The sequence below is a fragment of the Solea senegalensis genome, linkage group LG15 (genome assembly GCF_019176455.1).
Source record: "Solea senegalensis isolate Sse05_10M linkage group LG15, IFAPA_SoseM_1, whole genome shotgun sequence".
NCBI classification, from domain to species: Eukaryota; Metazoa; Chordata; class Actinopteri; order Pleuronectiformes; family Soleidae; genus Solea; species Solea senegalensis.
The window spans coordinates 8,961,454-8,983,475 of record NC_058035.1 but is presented as its reverse complement, the minus strand read 5'-3'; the positions used below and the strand labels follow the sequence as shown (position 1 = coordinate 8,983,475).

At 43.0% G+C, this 22,022-nt stretch overlaps 1 protein-coding gene across 1 annotated transcript in view; it reads right to left on the bottom strand.

Annotated features, from left to right (window-relative positions):
• itga9 (integrin, alpha 9) overlaps positions 1-21,746 on the bottom strand; it is a 44,257-nt gene extending 22,511 nt beyond the window's left edge. Inside the window, exons 1-15 of the mRNA XM_044046256.1 lie at positions 21,234-21,746; positions 20,852-20,979; positions 19,196-19,302; positions 16,774-16,897; positions 15,237-15,304; positions 12,664-12,793; positions 12,490-12,575; positions 12,343-12,405; positions 11,797-11,934; positions 11,236-11,341; positions 9,450-9,544; positions 9,070-9,160; positions 8,758-8,803; positions 8,485-8,639; positions 6,419-6,579 (exon numbers count right to left, since the gene is read on the bottom strand). Of these exons, the coding sequence (XP_043902191.1) occupies positions 6,419-6,579; positions 8,485-8,639; positions 8,758-8,803; positions 9,070-9,160; positions 9,450-9,544; positions 11,236-11,341; positions 11,797-11,934; positions 12,343-12,405; positions 12,490-12,575; positions 12,664-12,793; positions 15,237-15,304; positions 16,774-16,897; positions 19,196-19,302; positions 20,852-20,979; positions 21,234-21,409 (1,674 nt within the window). The 5' untranslated portion in view covers positions 21,410-21,746. The remainder of the gene's footprint in view (positions 1-6,418; positions 6,580-8,484; positions 8,640-8,757; positions 8,804-9,069; positions 9,161-9,449; positions 9,545-11,235; positions 11,342-11,796; positions 11,935-12,342; positions 12,406-12,489; positions 12,576-12,663; positions 12,794-15,236; positions 15,305-16,773; positions 16,898-19,195; positions 19,303-20,851; positions 20,980-21,233) is intronic.
• Between the last annotated feature and the right edge of the window lie 276 nt (positions 21,747-22,022).

The following is a 22,022-nucleotide window of genomic DNA, read 5'->3' as shown; positions in this document are numbered from 1 at the left end:
TACAAGGCTTTACACACTCTTGAAATGACCCTAAGGTTGAGCTCCAGAAATCCAGGAGAATGCAGAGAAGGTAAATTGGTCTAAAAGGGTCCTGACTCCTGTATTAGAGCCTCTTCATTTTCCGAATTCTTGACCCGAGGCTCCAACCACCATCACATCTATCCACTGTTAAGGTCCTGACGATCTCTATTGTAACCTGTCTGATGAGTGTGGAGTCACTGCAAGGACACATGCAGGGCTCTCTCCTGAGTGGTAACACAAACCTAACCTTTGCTGGGGGGAAAAGGGAAGAGGAATCGAGATGAAGAAGTCCCTTGAAGGAAGCACCTCTGTGCTTTTGAGAAATGTGAATCAAATGCTATAAATACTACTTCTATAATAATAAGAAGAACATTTAGACGTATAACAGCAGGGTGTGTGAGACAGTTAATACGACGATCTTTCGGACACAATCAACGGTTTATTGAGTTCTAACCAAAAGCATCAGATGTAATTATTTTCATTTCTTTGGTATTCAAAACCAACAACAAGCATCTGAAGACTTCCTGTTCTTGAGAGATTAACGTCGCTAGAACATTCTGTAAAAAAAAAGAGAAAAAAGTTTCTTCTGCATAAACAGGAAGCGTGTTATCTGCTTTCCTATTTAAATAAATAAATAAATAAATAAATAAATAAATATGCACGTTAAAAGAACGAGAATGACTTCCTTTAAGTTCACAGCTACCAGTTGCTGCATCATGCCCGGCCATTTAAATAACATTACAGTCTAAACGCATGCTCTTGTTGAAATTTGACGTATGTGAAATCCAACCTCCTTTTTTAAAACGAAGCTTGGCGTGTTTGTGTTTGAGTCTATCCCATCCTGGTGACGGAGGACGTGTCCGGATGCTTCCTGCAGCTGATCTCGTCACTGTGCATGAAATCTGGGGCTCTTTAGCTCCACTGTTATTGTTGGAGCCATTGTTCTCAGACAAAGGACTGATAAAAGTTAGAAATTAGTCAAATGAAGGCAGGTGAGTGTCGCTGCCAGATATAAACAAATATCCTCTGTTTATATTTACTGCACTTCCTGTGTGGCAGATCCTGCCAATTTATACAGGAAGTAGATTATGATACTGAATTTGCACACATTTTTATAAAAAAAAAAAAAATCAAACAGGTTGAGTGTGTTCCCACCGAAACACGCATATACATTCATGTTTCCTCTGCAGTGGAAAGCGGGAGACATGGCGAGAGAAACTCTTTCATTGTGGTTAGACTTGGCCACCCAGTACGCTGCTTTGCAGTGGCATTGTGTGGCAGCGAGGCAGCCAAAAAACTGCGGAAACATTCTGCCCAGAATTCCGAGCTGCCAAGATCCACAAATCATGAAATCTGCCGAAACCTTTGGTCTGCTGTGATGTAACTAACAACGATGGATTTACCATGGCAACGGCACAGAGTGCGACTAATGAGCAGCGATACCGCAAAAAAATATCTTCAGTGCTCGTTCACTGAATGAACCTCAAGAGAGGTTTGAGCTGTTTTACGGTAACAAAAGTCTGTTGGAGTCTGTGTTCTCCCAAAACAAGCCTGTTCACTCTGGCATGACCATGTAGGGATATCCTGACCGATATATTACCCCGAGCTAAAATTAACCTGAATAGCTTCTTCTTTGGTATCCAGTGAACGCCATCAAAATGAATACTCGCAGACAAAGCATTGAGATGGACTTATTTGTACAGTATGAGAGCGTTGGTAACATTTCTCACGTGCTTTATTATTGCAGGACACTGATTTCGTTTTCTTTTCTTTCTTTTTTTTAAATCCCTTTCTGTTATTGCAGTCTTTACAAATACAGTAGGTGCTTGAGTCACTGCCATATTTAATAAACGACAGCTGGATCTGATTACCTTCCCGCTATATACTTTCATTGTATCACGTCTCTTGGCCCGTGCTAAATGAAACCAGGGGAATGGCATCAAGGGAGTTGCACGTTTCTATTGAAATGTTCAGAGGAAAACAAAGCGGGCAGTGTGGAAGGAGCCTGGCTCGTAGTCTCCACGTGCCAGACGGTGCTGAGACTCTGGGACTTTGTCCGACTGGAGATTCTTTGGGGCGGCAGCAACAGGAACTCCCACTCTGCCTTACTTCCTGTTTGTCTTTGGGGATCAGACTAGGGTCAAACACTAAGCGTAAATGAGTATTCACATTTGTTTTGACTTTCCTTTGAGGTACAGATTAGTCGATGTAAGTGCACGGCACAGATCAAACACTGCCAGGTGAGCTGTCATTCATAGATCAGTGTGGTTACTTCATTTTCACAATGAGCTGCACCACCCTGTCTGGCACCAGATACAAAGCAACAAGCAGCAAGCAACATACTTAATAATAATACTTAATGGTAAACGGTTTGTGTTTATACAATGCTTTTCTAGTTTTGTTGACCACACTTTTTTTTTCTATCACTACTTTCATACCCATTCATATCACATCCATTCAGTGATTGATGTCAATAACAAATCAATAGAGCATCATCTGCTTCTTCAGGTGGGGAAGCAAACAATAATGATCTTTTATAATCATCAAATTTTCTCCAATTTCTTTCACAAAATATCCAGAAACGATGAAGAAAAGTTCACAAATTGTGTATTTTTGCTTGAATAATAACCTAAGATCAACTCAGTATATCTTTACCAGTTGTGGTCACCAAAGTGGTCATTTAGTGATACTAACAGTTCAAATGGAGCAGCATCTACTATATACCCTGACTTTTGCCATCACGACCCCCCACGGCCCTGAGTGAGCATCTACATTATCATTTCTTTCTCTATCATTTGTTTTCTAACACAATATACATGAAAACGATGGATTGTCCTCCCATTGTTTGTTTGCCAACCACTGACCCCATGAGCACGCTGCTGCTCACATCCAACATGTCCACAAATCTAGTTTTTCCATTCACCGAGATGTAACTGGAAACTCGAGAGGGTTTCAAATCATAAAGCTTTCACAAATAGATATTCATGCCGCAGATGCCCCAATAACCAACATCAGTCTTCAGCGTAACCATTTGATGGAGCTTTAAATACTCTGCTGGTGCCAAGCAAGTGTCCAGGGGACATAAGATATAGGGCACACACGGAGTGGAATATAGGCCAGAGGAAAGTGAGCAGGATACTTTTACGAGCTAAATTCAACAGACAACTGCTACAGGCAGGACTCTAGCTGCCTATTTTAGCTCCTCCATGGGGACTGTGCTGCATCCACAGTGCCGCATAGTACCACTCATGACCACAAATGGAAGTGGCTCTTGGCACGGTTTCAAAGCTCACGTCACGTGCACTGCGACCGGGACCTGCTGGAGCAGAAACATGTACACGACGACGGATGAACGGCCGAGAATGTAAACACGCCATGAGCCGAGATCAAGACGTGAGTGCTTAACAGCTAACTGAGGAATCCTTTAACTGTGTTTAGCAATAAATCAAAGCCAAGTGAGCAGTAAAAGCAAGCCTATGACCAGTCAACATGTGACACAGTGAATAATGAACGCTTTATTATTTGAAGTTAGGACTCAGTGTATATCACAATGTAATGTTGACAACACCTGTTGTACTTTAAAGCTATGAGCTCCGCTGATGTAGTCCACTCAACAGATGGTATGCATGCAGATGAATTACAGCGTTTGAGCTTCACTGGTTCGGTTTTTATCATCAATTTTTCCATTCCCCCGAGTCTTAATCAAGCCCATCCTACACCAGAAGAAGAATCAACCCATAAGAATTTGCTCTGTCCCTGATAATAAAGTTCAGTTCAGTGAGACATCCATGTGCACATGAATAATAAACCAAGCATTCAAGCTATTTAACTATCAGGGCTCAAAATTACTCAATAAAACAAATTCAGAAGAATTTCCGGTTAAAGTTCTGTTATTTGACTCATTTCCATCTCATACGCAGCACCACTGGTCTTCCGAACCCTAATCAGTCATCAGTCATCAGTCATCAGCACTTTCCATTGCTAACGTGAGGCGCAACAGGAGTAAAAGCCTGCGTGGAGTTTATTTAGCTAAAAATACCCAAACAAAGTCCATCTGGAGGAATGGTATGTTGTTAGCCAGTGCCAATGAAAACATGTTTAAAATGATCAACATGAAAGTCTTGCATAATTTCCAAAGGAATTACACAAAAATGTTAGGATTTAACTATTGGCTTCTGTACTTTGTGCTCTTTGAATAACTCCTGTTATTGCTTTGTGTTCTCAACAACGCAGCAACATTTTTAAACGCTATAAACCGAGAACGTCTATTCCAGTCCGCACGTCGAACAAATACGACTTTAGCGGTGCATTATTGAACCTCGGTCGACAGACGGAACAAAGTGGTTGCAAACGTGAGAGCAGTTAAGAATAGCTCATGGCCTCCTTCCACTGGCCCTCACGCACCAGATCCTGAGCAAATCAACCCTGACGTGAGGGTTTTCCATCAGCAGCGCAGAAGCAGCCCCCAGTTGACACAACAGTAACCCACCGCCCTCCTGTGACACTATAGCTGAAATCCTGTATTTTCACCACATGTTTTAAGGCAAGCGAAAACGGGGGGGAGGGAGGGTGGACGGCGTAAAATCCACTCTCCCCCCACGCCGCCGCCCATCCTTGAGGATGGCAACCAGCTGGTTTGCATTAACATAACTCTCCTAAAGAATGGGTGAGCTGGCAGACACATGAGGGAGATGATAAATGATGGTCAAGCAGACGTGACCTGCTCACAGAGCACAGACACACCATTTCTGATTATAATGATTCATTTACGTCTCACTTATCATACTAGGTCATTACATTTTTTTTTTATACATATACAAGTCATTTAGGGTTTAAACAGTCTAGGAGGATCGTCATTTTTGGGCGCTACACCTTCACCATCCTGTGTGGCTTTTCAGCCTTTATGTAGCTCTGGGATCTGGGAGTTGCACTTTAGACGTTTGCTGCTGAGCAGGTGGAATTTGTGAAAACATAGAGTGAAAAAATAATACACACAGCTGCAGCAGCAACCACACGGCACTTCACAACACAGTCGAGCCAAATATGTTATATTATTTGCATCCGGGTGACGTTATTGACGTATATTGAGTATCAAAAAGCAAAGATCCACATTTGGGGGGATTGACCCATTTGCAATGTTGTGAACGCGTAAAATGAAGATTGATTCACATAAAAAAATCCACCTGTCTGAACAGCTAAAGGGTTAACACTTGCTATATATCTCATCCATTGAATCCATAAAAGAATGACATGTGAACATGACAGTTTGCAGAAGATATGAATGGATGGATTTTTCTAATGTTTAAGTAGAGCCAACCAAGTAAGTGCTTCACCATTTACAGCCCTCGTGCTAAAGCTTCAAACTGAAGTCCGCGTCTGGCCTGATGGATGGCAGTTAAAGTTAAAATGTGTTTATCTCACAGCCAGAGAGATGCCACAGACAAGTGGCAGCTACACGCATCGACTGAGTGATAATTCACTTGCCCACCCACAAACCTGAGGACATTTGCTACGAGTGTTGAAATGGCAGCTTTACTTTGGGCAGAAACACCACTTTACATGACTTCGCCTCCCCGGGAATGTCGGGAGTGTGTTGAAACTAAGATGAAGAGAAGAGGAAAATTACATTTGAAATGTGTTATCCAGGTTTAATGGAGAGGCTGTGTCAACACATGTCCGATTTAGTGCCGAATAAACCTTGAAGCGGCTCATTGCTACGACTGCTCTGTGTGATACGCACTCATTACAGTCTGAATGGCTGAAAGAAGAGAGGCAGGCGCCACAAAGACAGGCCCCCCCCTTAGTTAGCAGCTCAGCCTCCCATGGTGAGAGTGCCTGGAGAAACGGCGTTAAGAACGCCAGTGAAATTTACAGGCCTGTTATGGGCCCCCTGTATTAGATGAGGTGAAACACAGACGCGACCTCAGGACGAGGACCCTCTGTGGCTACATGACTTAATCACAGAGGAACACAATAGCAGGACTATGCAATGACAAAGAAGACTCTGTTTCCTGTCCCTGTCAGTTTCGGTGGACACACACTGGAGCAGCATCGTTTCACGAACCATCGAGTGCACCTTTAACTGAACCCAGCAGGACGACACAATTAACTTCCCAGGAGACGACAGTTATAGCCTTCAGCTACAGCAGACACAACTATTAAATCACTGTGTGATATGCGATGGTTCTTCTGTCTTTTTTTGTTTAATGGAAACTAAAATAAAACAAATTTGATGTTGCAAACAAAGACAAATCAACAGGCCACTTAAGCAAATAAGTCAAACCACAAATCGACACTGAAGGATGAGTGTGCTTAAGGTCATGGGAAAGAGAGCGAGGGATCAGCTGAGGACACAATCCAGCATAGACGCAACTGGCAGCAGGCGTTCCAAACATACCTTAACGTAGGCAGTGTAGCGCTGGCACTCCTCTCTGTTGATGTCCAGGCTGAGCTGCTGGCTCATCTGGCTGATCTGAGATCCACTGTGAATGAAGTAAACCCGCGAGGGCTGGCTCTTCTGTCGCTTATCCGCATCAGCTGTCAGGTTATACAGCAATTCTGAGAAGAGACACGAACAGCATTACACGTAATTCTGACTGACTGACTGACAGCGGCGGGTCGGACGGTAAAGATAAACTTTGAGTATTCAGGGTTTGGTTCTCTGCCAAAAAGTGCCGTGCCGTTAAAACATGGGTCAATTATATCTTGTTGCTGTCAAATGAATGGGAGCCAGAGGGAAAGTTAAACAGATCATTTTGATTCAATGTGGACAATATTTCATCCACGAACATAAGATGAGTGTTGCAAAATAACCGACTTCCATTAATGTTGACAAATTGACTTTACGTTAAAGATAACGTCACATAACTCATGGTAAGGAGATAACGACTAACAAAAACAGTAATATTCCGAGCAGAGAAGTATTGCAGCGAAAAGGAAACATTTCAATCATAACATTCATACTGGGTCTGGTCCCGGTCTTAGCGACACTTTAGAGACACTTTAAAATCTATTTTGAAATTAGAACTAGTACGTATGATCATGACCAATGTTTCCAAGAAGCAAACCATATATGGGCTTCTGGCTGTTTCACGTCCATTCCTCTGCATGAATCAGCCTTAGTGTGTAGTAATTGCTTCAAGAGGGTGTGACACTGGTAAAACAGTGGGAGGGGTGGCGCGCGCACACACACTCCAGCCGGACCAAAGCCTACTGTTTCCTCGGCCCAACAGGGGGAAACGTCATGATCTCACTCCAGAGGAGGCAAAGGAAGGTTTCATTTTGGGAGTCACCAAAACACATGGTGCTGAAATTTCCATGGTGTTTGCCAGAGGGTTAAACAGAGCAGCTTTATTCCTGAGAGCCGGGGATATAGTCATTATGTAACGACAGATCCCGCTCCCCAGGGGAGGGCTATGAATAACCACACCCAAACACTGGAACAAGAGGGCACCTCAGCACTCAACAGGCACCGCACCCAAGAGCCAGTGAGCAAGGGCTGAAGGGGAAACCATCGGCCATGAGCACCGACAGCCAGCGACAGGCTACAAGCGAAGCACAGTATGACTGATCACATGATCGACCAATGTTCAACCACTGCTTCAACTTAGTGGACAATGTTGTACATAACACATCTGCAAGTGTTTCGCTGATGTGTTGACGAATGTCTACTGAGATTTCTGGCTCAAAAGTCAATGTGACGACAAGACTGAAGAAAATCACTGGGCTTTTACTCCGGTCACGAACAAAGGGTTCAAGTTGTTTTTTCTTTGAAATTCCTGGTTTTATAGACTGACTATGTGAGATACACCATGTTCTAAGATAACTAACTGGTATATTTACTTAAAAAGATCTTTGGCGAGAGCCAAGCTCGCCTTTGTCCTTCGTTTTATTTGGCTTTGCTTTTATGTAAAGACGATGCTCCCGGCTCTCGCTCTGTACTAAACACATAGTTTCCTCATATTCCAAAATACTGTCACAGATAAAATCCGACGATTGTACTTTTCTACAAGCCAAACAACAAGCCTGATTTAGTCAGTTGCTAAGGTACTTTTGACAACCGTTGCTCGACAAAACTTTTTAACATTGCGGTCCAGCTTCAGATCTCAGTTGCCAGGGTACATTAGCCTAGTCGGTACTGTCAGTTTGTTTATTGTACTGTGCTAATTTGTATTCATCTTGATAATTATGTGATTTAAAAGAGAATTTGATGAAGTAGTTGATATAATTGAGGTGGAAGAGATTTAAAATCTGACATCTTTAAGATGAAACATCTACATGGAGACAGTGACAACCAGCTGTGCGACACTGTGCGACAAAATACGATTGCTTCTGTGACACGGAAAAACTGTCATAGAATGATAGAGACTTAAATGGTATAAATGTCTGTTCATTTCTTCTGGGTTCAGTATAATAAAAACCTGACAGTTATTGTGAGGTTTTCCTTGCAATGATTTTCCTCACCTATTTGCCCCGGCAGCTGCCTCCCCCTAAAGCGCATGCACACCGTGACGTTGAAGCAGTTTAGGTTCTGGTGGCCCTCGTGGCACTGTGGCACAGAGATGTTGATGGAGACGGGGAGGAAGATGGAGACATCCACCGTAATGACAGGCCGCGTCCTACAACCACAGCAGCCAACACAGGAACACAGTGTGGGAAAGATCAGACACTGAACGGACTCAAATTATGGCAAAACAAAATAGCGGTGTGTCACAGAGATTTGTGTCAGTGGTTCACCTCAGCAGCACCACGCTATCTGCCATGAATGCTCCAATAGTGACATCTGCAATAAAAAATAAATAAAAAATAAGCAGCCACAAAGGAGATATGGCATTAATGCTGTCAAGTACAATTTACACTTGCAAATCCACAACAATGCACAGAGATCTTTAACCGTCACGCTGACTGCAGTGTGACTGTCAGCCGAAGAATGCGGTAAACAAGACGCCTCTGTCACGAGTCTGTAACTCAGTAGAATGAGAGCGGAAAAAAAAACATGAGGGTGCCAAAGAGTGCAAAATGATTTCATTTTTCCTGTCCTGACTTTACCTGCGTATCCATTGCCATCCATGTCCACGTTGCCGGAGATGGACTGGCCAAACATCTGCAGGCCAGGGTTTATACTGCGCCCAGACAGTTTCTGTAACAGATGATACCAACCTTTAAACAACACGTGGGCCAACATGGACAAGAGGACATTGTGTAATATATTTTTCTCTGGCCGTTTGTTTTCCATCGCTCCATCTTTGCTTTGACAGACGTGTTGTAAATAACACATCACACATTTTGGATGGTAAATGGCGAGTTTGGTCAAAGCTGAGAAAACACACCTCAGAATTGTACAAATTGTGCATTATAACCTGTTTATGTAATAATCAAGTGCCAGCAAGGTCATTTTAACTGGGAAGGCAGAAAAAAAATAAACATACCATGGAGTACTTGCTAATGATCCCTGTGGAATCCCCGTGGTAGATATAAACAGCTCCTCCATAGTCATCTTCTTCAGGTGCGCCTATGGCTACATCTGCAAAGACAAACACGGGATGTAAACTGTGTTTAGAAAAGTTGGAATAGAAACGTATGCGCACGTAAACGACGAAGTGTGTACAAATGTTTTCATTAATCTTCTGTTTACTTTCAATTGGGCCAGTGCCTGGGAAACAAGCGGTTACAGTAAGGCATTTAATAGACAATTAAGTGTTGTTAGTGGCCATAAAAACGTGTGCGACCTCTGAGAAAGTGGAAACAAGACTATAAAGTGTTGGCGAGAGCACTGAAACAACGTCTCCTTATGCAGTTTTCGCACAAAGTCGCTACATATAAACTTTCTTTTTATAAACCAAAAACACTTCCAGGCCATGTGGTTGATCATAGCGAAGCAGAAACGATAACGGATTGTTTCTGTTCTGTAAAAAAAAAAATATCACACGATAATTAACTCATTTTGTAAAAGTTGTTAGTGAAACCAAATGTATTATTTTTTAGATTTCTGCAGTAGTTCTTTCAAATTAAATGGCAGCGGTTAAGCTGTAAATAATATTTTCACTCGGCGAGGAAGTCTGAGTCTTTCGACACTCTGACAACTTACAGGATGAATTATACTTTACAGCTGCCATCTTTCTACGCGCGCACGCACGCACACACACACACACACACACACACACACACCGTGCCAGGCTGCAGGCACACAGTATCTCACACAGAGATGAAACCAGGCGGTGGCTTCCAGCCTCAAGTCTGAGACAGATGCCAAGTTGAGCCATGAGGGAAACAGGCTGTGTAAGTTCTTGTGTGTGTGTGTGTGCAGCTAATTTGGATTTCATCTGGTTAAATGTGCGCACGAGGACGAGAGAGGAAAACATTTTTCGTCATGTCACCCTTTGCCGCAGGGTAATTGAAACAAAATGTCTGTCAAAAATGATGCGTTTGGTTGCACCTACTGAACAAGCCAACATTTTGCCTGAGGAGCTCTGTGACATAATTGCTCACCAGATGACGGAGGAAACGGTTCTGTTGCACCACAACGGGTACAATAGCGCTGTATTAAGGTGGTTGCCATTGCCCGGGTTACAACTTCATAGACCTCATGAGAGCCATTATAAGGTTTATAGTATAAAACATGGCCGCCAGCTTTGTTTTGACCTCTCAAGAGTGGCTAAAAATAGCTTACATGACCACAGATAGTGTTGGACTTTGGCAATTGCTCTGAGCTTAGGGTTTGTTTTTATGCCTCTCCTTTGTGGTGCATTCAGGGACACCATGGCACCTGAGACTTAAGGCAAAGTGAATATGTTTTCATCAATTTTACTTTATTGCAAAAATTGCTGGGGGAAGACTTTTCAAAACACCATCTACAAACATGTGGCAACGGTCAGCGCTAATGTACGACACAAATGATTTGGGTTAAATGGACTGAAGCTTGCTGAAACTACAGTGTGGTCCTTTTGTTCTTTATAATCTCATCAATCATCCTGTGACAGCTACATTTAATTTGGTGACCCCCAAGGTTTAAGTCTCAGATTTTCTCCAACTTCCACATTTTCACAACAAAATATGTGTTTAGTGTGTAAATGGTAGCAAGGTTTGCGCACCATAGTATAATAAAACATTGTGCATCATACAATGCCATGACATCGGCGACTGCGCTGGATCCTCTGAGCCAATTCATTTGAATACATTTCAATATAAAGACATATAAAGAAACTCACTACTGACCCTGATAACCATCGTCATCTATGTCTCCAATCGCAGCGATGCACTCCCCAAAGTGTGCATTAAAAGCGTTGTCACCAGTTAAAACGCCGGCTTCTTCCATCACCCCCTAAAAACAGAAGCAGGTGATTATGCGGAGTTAAACAAACGATGGGAGAAAGCTGCAACAGTTTACCGCTCCGGTGAAATTACTGCAGTTGTTTCGTCAATGAAATTATTTTGGCCACAGCTGCGAAAACTTGGCTTTTATCTGAACAAAACAGTCAGAACGACAGCTTCCTCACAAGCTCTCGGAAATATAAACCGTTCATAAAGGGAAGCTTTTTTTTCTTGGATGATTAAATACTCTCACTGTCGAGTCACACAATGCTCTCCTGTTTTACTCCAATGACATGATATTAAATATGGTCAGCAAATGAATCACACATGAGCGTACATAAAGTGAGACACAGACATTGTAATAAGTTATGTCTATGTCAAAGAGAGAGAGAGAGGGGGAGACTCTGCAGTAAATGACTGTGAACGACAGTATCATGTTACCACCAACCCACGGATCCCACTCACATTTCCCTTGCTGAGGTACACAGACACCTGGCCTTCATCCCGGAGCTGGCTGTGCATGGGTGCCCCGACCAGCAGGTCTGACAAGCCGTCCTGGTTCAGATCAACTGCACACAATGAGGAGCCAAAGTAAGAGCCCATCTGGAACCAAGCCGAGCCACAGAGCAATGGGTCAGATCACAGACACGTGTCTTTCAGGTTCATACATTTGTCAACTATGCTGATTTAAGCCTTTCATATGGACAGTAATATTAAAGAAACCTGTGCACACATTCTCCCAATGGAAAGTATAAGCAACTCCTGTGTCGCTTCCTAAACTGTTGTCTGTACAGTTGACGGATACTAAAGTACAGCAGCGCTGGATTAAAATACTGTGTCTGCAGCGCATCTTAAAACTTGACTACACAATCCCGAGGCACATTTTGGTTTAAAAACGCTGAGTGATGAAAGAGTACGCTGCTACAACAACCTCAAAACAGAATATGTGCTCGGTTAGAAAGTGAACTGTTATTTGGCACCGTGCAAGTCAGACCACATCCCAGCTCGTACCATTTTCCCTGAGGCTTGAAAACTCTTCACCAAAGACACACCGTCGATTTTGAAAATATAAACCTGCGCATGAGAAAAAAAGAAATTTACTGTAGCGAGCAACAGAGGAAGAGCTTTTCAGTTCACCAGCTGGAAATAAGTCCCTACTTTTCCACTGCCGCTGTGCTGAGGCGCCCCTGCAGCTATGTCTATTACATTAGGAGAGGAGAAGTGTCCCGCCGTCACAGCATAGCCTGGAGACACAGACAGTCATCAGTTACAGCTTCTTCATACTCATAGCTGAGATATTCAACACAACTCTCCACATTAACGGACTCTCACCGAGGTAGCTATATCTGTGGGAGTCGACGTCGTCTTTGTTGGGGCTGTAGAAAGTGTCCGAGGTCAGGTTGTACACCTTGACGGTCCCAGTCCAGTAGTACGAACCCGGTGCCCCCATGACCACCAGCTCCTGAAAATGAGAAACCCACACATTCATTGACTTTGATTCACCTTCCATGTGCAGCAGCGGCGCCGGAGACAGCAGCAGCACAGGAGTCTGCTGAAGAGAGGGTGAAAATAAAATACACAGCTGGGTGAAGATCTGGTTAACCAGTGGCCGCAGACTGGTTTGCACTATCTGCTCTCAACCACACATCCAGACCGCATTGCCAGCCGAAGCTTTGATGTGACGATGAAATTCGGAGCCAGAGCGAAGTTGACAGCCATAAAATGCACAGTTTGCAGATCCTCGCTGCAACGGTCTACAGTTATCTGGAGCCAGAAAACGACAATTAAGACGCCCTGTTTCAACTGCAGCCAATAAACGGTGTCGTGTTCTTGCTCATCAGCTGATGCTTGGTGTTACGCTTGTTGTTCCACTTCCTGGACTCACATTTAGTTGGCAAGAGTTGCTGTTTTTTGCCCTGATAAAGGCTTGAGGCCAAAACACATGAGCGCGCTATTAAATTACAAGGTATTCTAATAGGCTCTTTGTTTCCACACCAGAGCGTGCACGGTCACCTTTAACAACAATGCTGCATACAAACAAAGTGGATGACCTCACTCAGCAGGAGACCTTCCCTGTGCACTGTGATGTCAAACATCTGGGCACCACCAGGCTCACGGACCCCTGGTTCAGGCAAGGATAAGGTTTAACAGTTGGACACCTTTCCTTCAAATTCCCCGCATTCTTTCAGAGGGGAGGGGGAAGGGGGGGGGCTGAAGAGTTATTCAAATGCTTTAACAGATCAACAGTAACATTCTCAGGCTGTGAAAAAAAAAGAAAAGAAAAAAGAGGGTGTGATGATTACTCTTTGAGTTTAAAGCAGTAGCTTCACTGTACCAGAGTCGTTCTTTTCTGAAGCCAGATGTCTTTAAGACTAAACCATCTCACAATGATTGACGACGTGCCACACCTCCAGAGCTTTCATTTTTTTGAGATTATGCAACGAAACAATGAACCCAGCTCCCTAAAACATGACCTCATACTCTTACTCTCGTTCTGCTCTACGACTGATTTAAGACGTTCAAGCACAAACAACCGATCATTTGAAATAAAATGACTCATATGTGTATGAACTCCTAATGTATAATGTTTACAAGAAGCTTTACTCGAAAGCTGCTAAACATAGGTTATTGAGAATATACTAAAAGTAGAAGTTATGGCTGTTGACACATAATGTTTGTTAACACTTGAAATGTCCATCGATCTGCTGAACACAAGGATTAGAATGTGAATTAGGATTAGAACGCTGAACTAAACTAAAAGTGTATACTGTATAAGAGCATATGAAGGCTTAATAGAAAGATATTATCATTGGAATATTAAATAAATGAAGCAGAGCACAAAGAGGTGTTTTCAAATGCCTTGTTTTGACCAAAAATTAAAGATTTTTTGATTAAAACTACATATATATAAAAAAGCAGAGAATAAGCATAGTAAGAATAACTGAAATGTCTGCCTTTAAATGATTATTCACTGTTCAAAACAGTTGCTGACTGACTACTTGATAATTACTTATTGATATTAGCACCAGCCACATTTGACACATAATTAATAATACAATATTTAAACAAACTCCAATAATTACATGAAAGCTGGCCCAGACTGTTTCCTCACCAGTGAGAAGTGTTTAACCTAACACTCGATCTGCAGACACAATTCTGAGCCCACAGCAGTTCCACCACAGTTTACTGTATGTCCCAAATTAAGCATAGCTGTAACTTGACACTTTCTTTTGCAGAACCTACTGCTCGTGGGAAACACCGGGGAAGAATTATATTGCTAATGTAAAGAAAACAAAATGACTAAGGTGATTAAATGCACAGCGTTCAAAGTTGGATTTATGTTCCTGTCAAACTCTGTTTTGACCAAAAAAAAAGGCTTTTAAAAGTTAAAACCTATTTGACCGCTCACCACCTCGACTGTGTCAACGCAAATATAGTGAGGTGAGTCTGTGCTATCGAGAGAAGGAAACTTGCATTTCACCCCCCTGAGCACCTTATCTTGTTGAACCCCAGGAGAGGTCAAGTGAGGCCGCTGTAGCATTTCCTGAAGTATCTTTCCTCTGTGAGCTGAACTGAATAAATAACATGTACTGTATGCATCTACAACATTTAATATCCTTGTAGAAGGCAGAAGAAATTCCCCTCAACTTCATACGTGGAAAAATGTGGTGACATGTGGTCACGGTAACAATAAAATGAGAATATTAGCTGAGAAAAAAAAGACAAACAAAGGAAATGAGAACAATACTTTCCTTTCCATATGTAATACTAAGACGATGTGACTGATGACTTAACCCTCAGCTTACTAAACAGATGACGTGACTGATGAAGTGCCAGACAAACAACAGTCAAACAGACAGTGAGTTTTACATGGATTAAGGAAATGAACAAGCAGCGTTACTGACCTCTGTGAAAACTCCTGCTATGCCGGCTTGGCACGAGCCATGTTCTTCCCCATACTTTTGCTTATAGTCTGTAAGAAAGAGCAAACCACAAATGATTTCACTGTGTGCTCGGGGCCAGCATTTACTGGAGTTTTTCCTGCATTCCATATGGAGCTAGTCAAAGTCCCAGTCCCATCCAAGATGAATCTGGGGGCAGAAAGTCGACTGAGAAGACCTATTACTTGGGGGGGGGTGGATGACAGTGCTCTCAGGTTACAAAAATATTGAGTTTGGATTTGCACAAAATGCGCTGCAAATGTCGTCTCATGCAAAGTCGATCTGGCTACTTGGCAACAGAGGTACGGAAGGAAGTGGAATCCTGACCTGCGTGCACAGTTAAGGTGTAAAACAGCTTTGGATTGATAGCCCACAGTCACATCAAAACATATGAGGAACACCTTATTTTGCATGAGTAGCACAGGACATTGTTTTTTTTTCTAATGATTTTTACTGTTGCAGAGGGGCACTAAGGAAAACTACCGGCAGCATAAATCGATTTGATTTGCTACAGTCATTAAAAGAAATCTTATTTCTCTCCTTAACAAGTAAATCTCTCCTTAAAACAAATGATTTCTGGAAAAGCCGAGCTAAAATCTGTGCTCTGAAAGTTTGCGAGTCAAGTTTATTATCCATAAAAAGCAATTGCTATAGTCATACCTTTGTAATGGGGGTTTTCTTTTGTCCAAAAAGGTTTGCATAGTAAATCTGAACTGTTCCCCCTCCACTGAACAGAAGTTCATTTATTTGGCATAACAAATGGTGTGTCATTTAGCAGCAGGGGCCTGTTCTTGCACGAGAACGAGAGATCACACTTCAAGGTTCTCATGCTACTGTTCCTTGGTGCCAAAACACCAATCACAGGCCAGAAGTCGACGAAATGGTGCCGGCCCTGCAAAGAGCACACGCTGCGATGAATTGGAACCACAGAGGAGGATCAACAGATGGGTTCCCAAACCGGGGGTCTGGACTTATCATGGGGTCCTAAAAGAAATCTGTGTGGTCACGAGATGACTGACAGTTCATATTATAACACGTTAAGTGAGTTAAGTGCCGAACGCTATTGGAAAGATATTTTTGTTACAAACCAAATAACAAATGAGCCATATTGTAGTTCATATCACATGGACAGTTCTTAGATATTCTACTGAAAATCCACATATGTCAGCTTTGTTGTGGCACTATAGATGAAATGTGTTGCTTATACCTGGACATTTAAAGCTGAAGACAAAAAAAACAACTAAACAAGATGAGAAGAAAAACGCCTCTCCTCCAAAAAGGCCAAAAATATTGACACTGCTTAGATCTGGTGTCCAAATTAAGACCATAACCTGTGCTCCAGGTTAGCAAAAGGTCAGGGATTCGATCCTCGGCTCCAACAGTCTACATGCCGATGTGACCACTGACAAGACACTTAACCCCAGATTGCACCTGACGGCTGCACCAGCAGTGCATGAACGTGTTTGAGGTAAATACTGGTTGACAGTGAAGTGGACTGTACCTTCGTAACAGGGGATGAGCGGTTTCGTTCTGCCCTGCAGCGTTGGAGGAATGATGGAGCAGTACCCGTGTGGAAGGATGTGCTCCAAGTCGTAGTAGACGTTCTTCCAGCGGTGAGCGCAAGCCTGCGAGGAAGAGGCAGGAGCACAACTTCAAATTCAGACACATGCTTGTTCTGTAAACACAAACATTTCAGAGTGCGAGCACCACGCTTTAAGCCTCTGACACCCTGGGCCAGAGTCAGCGAGTCTCTGTGGCTTCCTCAATGAGAGGGGGGGGGGAATTACAGCCCATCCATAACTCTGACCATAACAGCCATGGTCTGTGGTGTGAATATCTCAACTGCAGCTTATGATCCGTTTTTCCCAAGCTGCACTTAATGATCAACAAGGAAATTTTCACATTAACATTTGTGTTCTAAACACATTCACCTCCAAAATAGCTGCTCTAGAGGCAAACGTAGAAGCCACAGGTTCAGACAGAGAGAAAAAAAAAACAGTGTGTTGAAGGTTCAGGAACAGAACAAATGTAGGCTTTAATGTACCGCTGCTAAAACAGAGATTACATTTCTTATTGCTGGAATGAGCCTTAAAATAATGTTTCGCAGCTGTGTTTTTCAAAATATCTCACAGCAAACAGGAGAATATAGACAAGAGTTTGACCTCTGCAATAATACTGACCACATACAGCATATGTGTAAATGTGGTAATAATCTAGTCCCCTGGTGGTGGTGGTGGTGGGGGCTCTGGGGACACTTCTGGACGCCTTTGTGCAGACAAATTCACTCCATCTCCCCATGCGCCGTTTAATTCCCCCAGCCTCCCTCCCACATGACACACACACACGCAGCCAATCTAAATGAATGTAAGAGTTTGACTGATTGTGGGCGCGCACACAGCGTCGGATGACTGTCTGGAAGCAAGATGCTGTGTCGAGAAACGAAGCTGGAGCAACATTAGTAGCGACGCCATCGTGAACTCTTTCATGGAGGCCGATTCTTTAACAGAGGGAAAGAGATAGCTTCTGCGTGTCTGCAGAGCTTTATCGCTAATTGTGAAGCTCTGTCTCATTTCTGGGAGTTATACTCTGGGCTACGTTAAAATAAAATATCTTCTGTTGGTGTTTATGTCCGCAATGGGATAGCTTCCCCCCCATTAAATAAAGGCTAAATAAAATGAAATAATAAAAACATAGCAAGAGATAGCTGACAGGTTCCAGCGTTGTAGTATGCTGCTGCTGTTGTCATGTTCCAGAGCTCACGGGTCGCAATCGAGATGTTCACCGAAAGTGCAGATGAAATCACCACTGTACACATCTGCCACGCAGCCGCTGTGCTCGTGTTGCACAGGAACGCAAGTCCATTCAGAGGAGATTTAAAAAAAGATGCACTGCGTCAGGCAGCACAGGAAGCCACGACCTTTGATTTATCACATCTTTTTTTTTATTTTTTGTGGACGGCCAGAGACTGCGCACTGTAGCTAACAGCTTGCATTTACTGTGCTGTGTACGCTAGACTGACGACTCCAAGAAGTGTTCAAAGTTTGATGGACAGACTGACAAGTAAAGCCAAGAGTTATGGTAGGTAAAACCAAGCCAAAACATTCCATTGAGGTAAAAAAAAAAAGAGAAAGAAACAAAGATGGACCAAGGACAAGTGAAAGAAATAGAGACTGTGGGGGCAAAAAGTTTTACCTGAACCTCCTCAGAGCCAAGAATTTCTGTCATGTTTTCTGAGGTCAATTAGCCACAAATATTCACGCACATTCACACCTGTTATCAAGGTTTCAAGAGTTGCCCAGTCCACCGTTCTCCTTCAAACTCTCAGTGAAAGCTTCTATTTCCCCTCACCAGCCACCGCAATAGACCAAGGTTAAAATTCAATGAGATGCTGCCCCTTTGACGGGACCACCGAGACGAGCTAAAGCCTCTGCAATCTGTGTGCAAAAGCCCAGCCAAGCACATCTGGGATTAGCACCACTAGTTAGTTCTTCTGAGATTACTAAACGCTCCTCTCAACAATCCAACAAACCCTGTTCCACTAACTCTTCCAGCTCCAAACACTTGGAGTTGAATGCTTCACAGTATTATGTAACCGCACAGCAGTCTTCCAAAATGTGTCTTGCCTTCACTTGTGACCTCAGCTCTGAAGACGCAACGACAGAATAAGACAATCCTCCGACTGAACGTCAGCTTATGCCATTCAGAGGTTGTAAGCATGTGGCACAGAGTGGGAGCAAAGGAACTTCTTTTTTTTGCTAAAGAGGGCTTGTAATGTTGAGACCAGCTGTGGTTTTACAGTGCGGTTCATGGTAAGACATTTGTAACAGTGATGTGAGGCATAATCAGGCCTGTTTTTAGGAGCATACATGGTTTGCATTAAACAGTTTGCTGGAGTTATTGCGGTGTTTTGCCACCGGACTCACCAGTACTTTGCCATCGGCTCTGTCCTGACGGGCCAGGCTGACTCCCATCCACTCGTCGTCCCTGTCTCCCTGGCACGTCTTCCCGCACGACTCTCTCTGCTTGTTTCCTGAAAGACAATGTGAGCAGTTTGCAGATGAGTCATGAGGTCGGAAGGATGTCTTGGAGCAAATCATCTCTTGTCAGCTGATGTCAATTTTTTTTTTTTGAGCTCTGCCTTTTATTAGTTACACAATACGCACTGACTATGTGACTGCACTCAGTTGAGAGCTACTCGCACGATGACATCAGCAAGTATGCATCAACATCAATGTTTGAAACTTAAACAAGTCTGATATATAAGATCTTTTACAACCGAGTAACATGCCAGTTACTTTCTCAACCGATTAAAGGTCCAGTGCGTGGGAATTTGGGACATCTAATGGTCCGACTGCACATTTTATAACAGGAGGACTCATATCAGAAAGGATGTCCCCTCCTTTGTCTGCATTGTAAGCTTCTGTTTCAAACCATCTAATGCGAGGTCTGGCTGGTTTGTCTATTCAGGCGGCTGTGGAAACATGGCAGTGCAAGATAACGGCCCCTGGAAAACAAGACCCTTGTCTAAAGTACATACAGTACATGTCTCTTGTCTCTTATTCTCAAGCTACAATGACCATTGTGATGTTTAGATGCTTAGATGGATAAATGGATAGATCGATAGGATAGATAGTGTATTAATTAACCAGTTCTGGACATTTAAAAGCAGCTATACATTCATGCAAACATACTTATGGAGAGTTTATTCAATTTCTGCCAATAAATCCTCCAAACTCTGGACCTTAAATTGAAAAACATTAAAATAAAAAACAACTAATCCAGTTTCCGTAAGCCATAATATGTGATCTTTAAGTGATTTGTCCCATCAACATTTTAAAACTCAAGGAAAAGCTATCATTTCATGTTTTCATAAAAATGATTGCTGTTATATTTGTGCAGATCTAAGACAAACAGAACGAAGATGTTCTCTTCAGTCTGTAGAATAAGATGTTTATCGATCAAGAGTGCGATTAATCTAAAATGATATTTCGATTAAGTGTTCAGCCCTGCACTTCAGTGCAGTAAAACAGTCTGTGTTTGTCTGTTTCTCTGTGTCACTGTGTCGCTTTCTTCAGGGCCATCAGAGTTCAGCTCACTGTGACTGTTTTTCTCTGGTGATACATTGACAGAGCACAGGGTTAATATTAAAGCCATGCGTGCAGCCCGGCTTCTTGACCACGAGAACAGAGGAGGGTTATGGGGGCAAGCAGCTGAATCTTTTGGCTCACGTTCTTGGAAAATATTAGTAGAAGCGAAAAAATCATATTTATCAAAAATATTTATGGACCTCCGCGCACAGGACCCCTCTTGTACTTTGCATGTCCCCAGAACACAGGTTGAGAACTAAAAGAACAACAGTGGCACTGTTAAGAGAAGCTTAAGGCTGCATTATTCTGATAAAACAAAACAGATGCTTGGGGGAGTTTTGAGTGGACAAGAGAAGCTTCAAGAAAACCCAGAGAGGGAGGAATAGAGCAGAGAGGTTTGGGTTTTTCAGTGTGAGTGAGTTTTCCTTTTCTGAACTGTTCACATCTTGTGAGGCTGCTGCTGTGGTGATGCTGCGGGCTGTGGTCACTGACCTCTGCCCAGGTCCATCTCTGTGCAGCGGCGCTCTGGGTTGCTGTGGACTCGACACTTGTAAACAGCACCAGGAGAACGCACAGAGTTACTGTAGGTAGAGTTCGCCTTCGGAGCTCCCACGATCACCCTGGAAACATAACATACAGGTAGATATATGGGACACTCACTGTGGAGGTTTCAGCCCTCAATAGAGTTGTAAACCCCAAAACTGCAGCCCTTGAATCAAATATGACAATACATGTTCTGTACAACTGGGACAATTCAGAAGATGTTATTTTAACCCGAGTGGGTAAAGCCCAAGCATTGCATACAAACATTGGTTCAGAAGTACAAATGTGTGGCGTCACCCATACAAAAAAAAGTATTTTTTATTGGACTCACCAGCGTGTGTTGTCATGATAATGCTCCAGCACAGAGTAGCCAAAAAAACTAGAGTTTGGTCCGCGGAACACTAAAGGATGTTCTAAGTCTATGTTGTAAGAATAAACAAATGAAATGGAGAGACAGACATAGAAAACATGTTGTACTCCTGTTGTTTGTCTCCGTAGAGGAGCCATCCCTTACGTTAGAAAAAAAAACGCGGTTAAAGTGTCCAAAAAAGAGAGAGGAAAAAAAGTCAGTACTTCAGTTGTCAAAAACTTTTTTCAGCTCCTTCTCCCTGGTTTAGCACGACATGCAGGCAGTGAAGGCATGAGGAGAGGCTTGAGGAGGGAAGTTAACAGTCCGGTAAATAACGGTGCGTCAGCTTCTCTCCATTCTGTGTCAATCTGCGAAAGTTGCAGCTCGCAGGCTCCTTGTCGTGGGGATAAATCCTGTCAGAGGCGCCAAGTTAACTATGGTCAGGGAAGAAGAGAAACAAGCTCACATTCAAAATAAATGCAACCACTGGCTACGGCGCGGCGTGGCTTTTAATGTGAAAGGTAAAGCCGGAAGTGTATTTTATACTCCTGCGAACACGGTCAAGGAGAGACGGGAATGAGTTTGAGGTGCAAAGCATCGCATTTCACCCGTGGGCTTTTGGGGGCTCAACTCGTAAAAAGTGAAAAAAGAAGGGCGCTCTGCTGCCACCTAACGTTTTCCAGCCAGAATGAGCAGAATTCAGTTGTATTCTTCTGCATTTGTGTCCTCAATGTGTTCTCTGCACGTTTTTATACGTCCAATTTTCCAGTG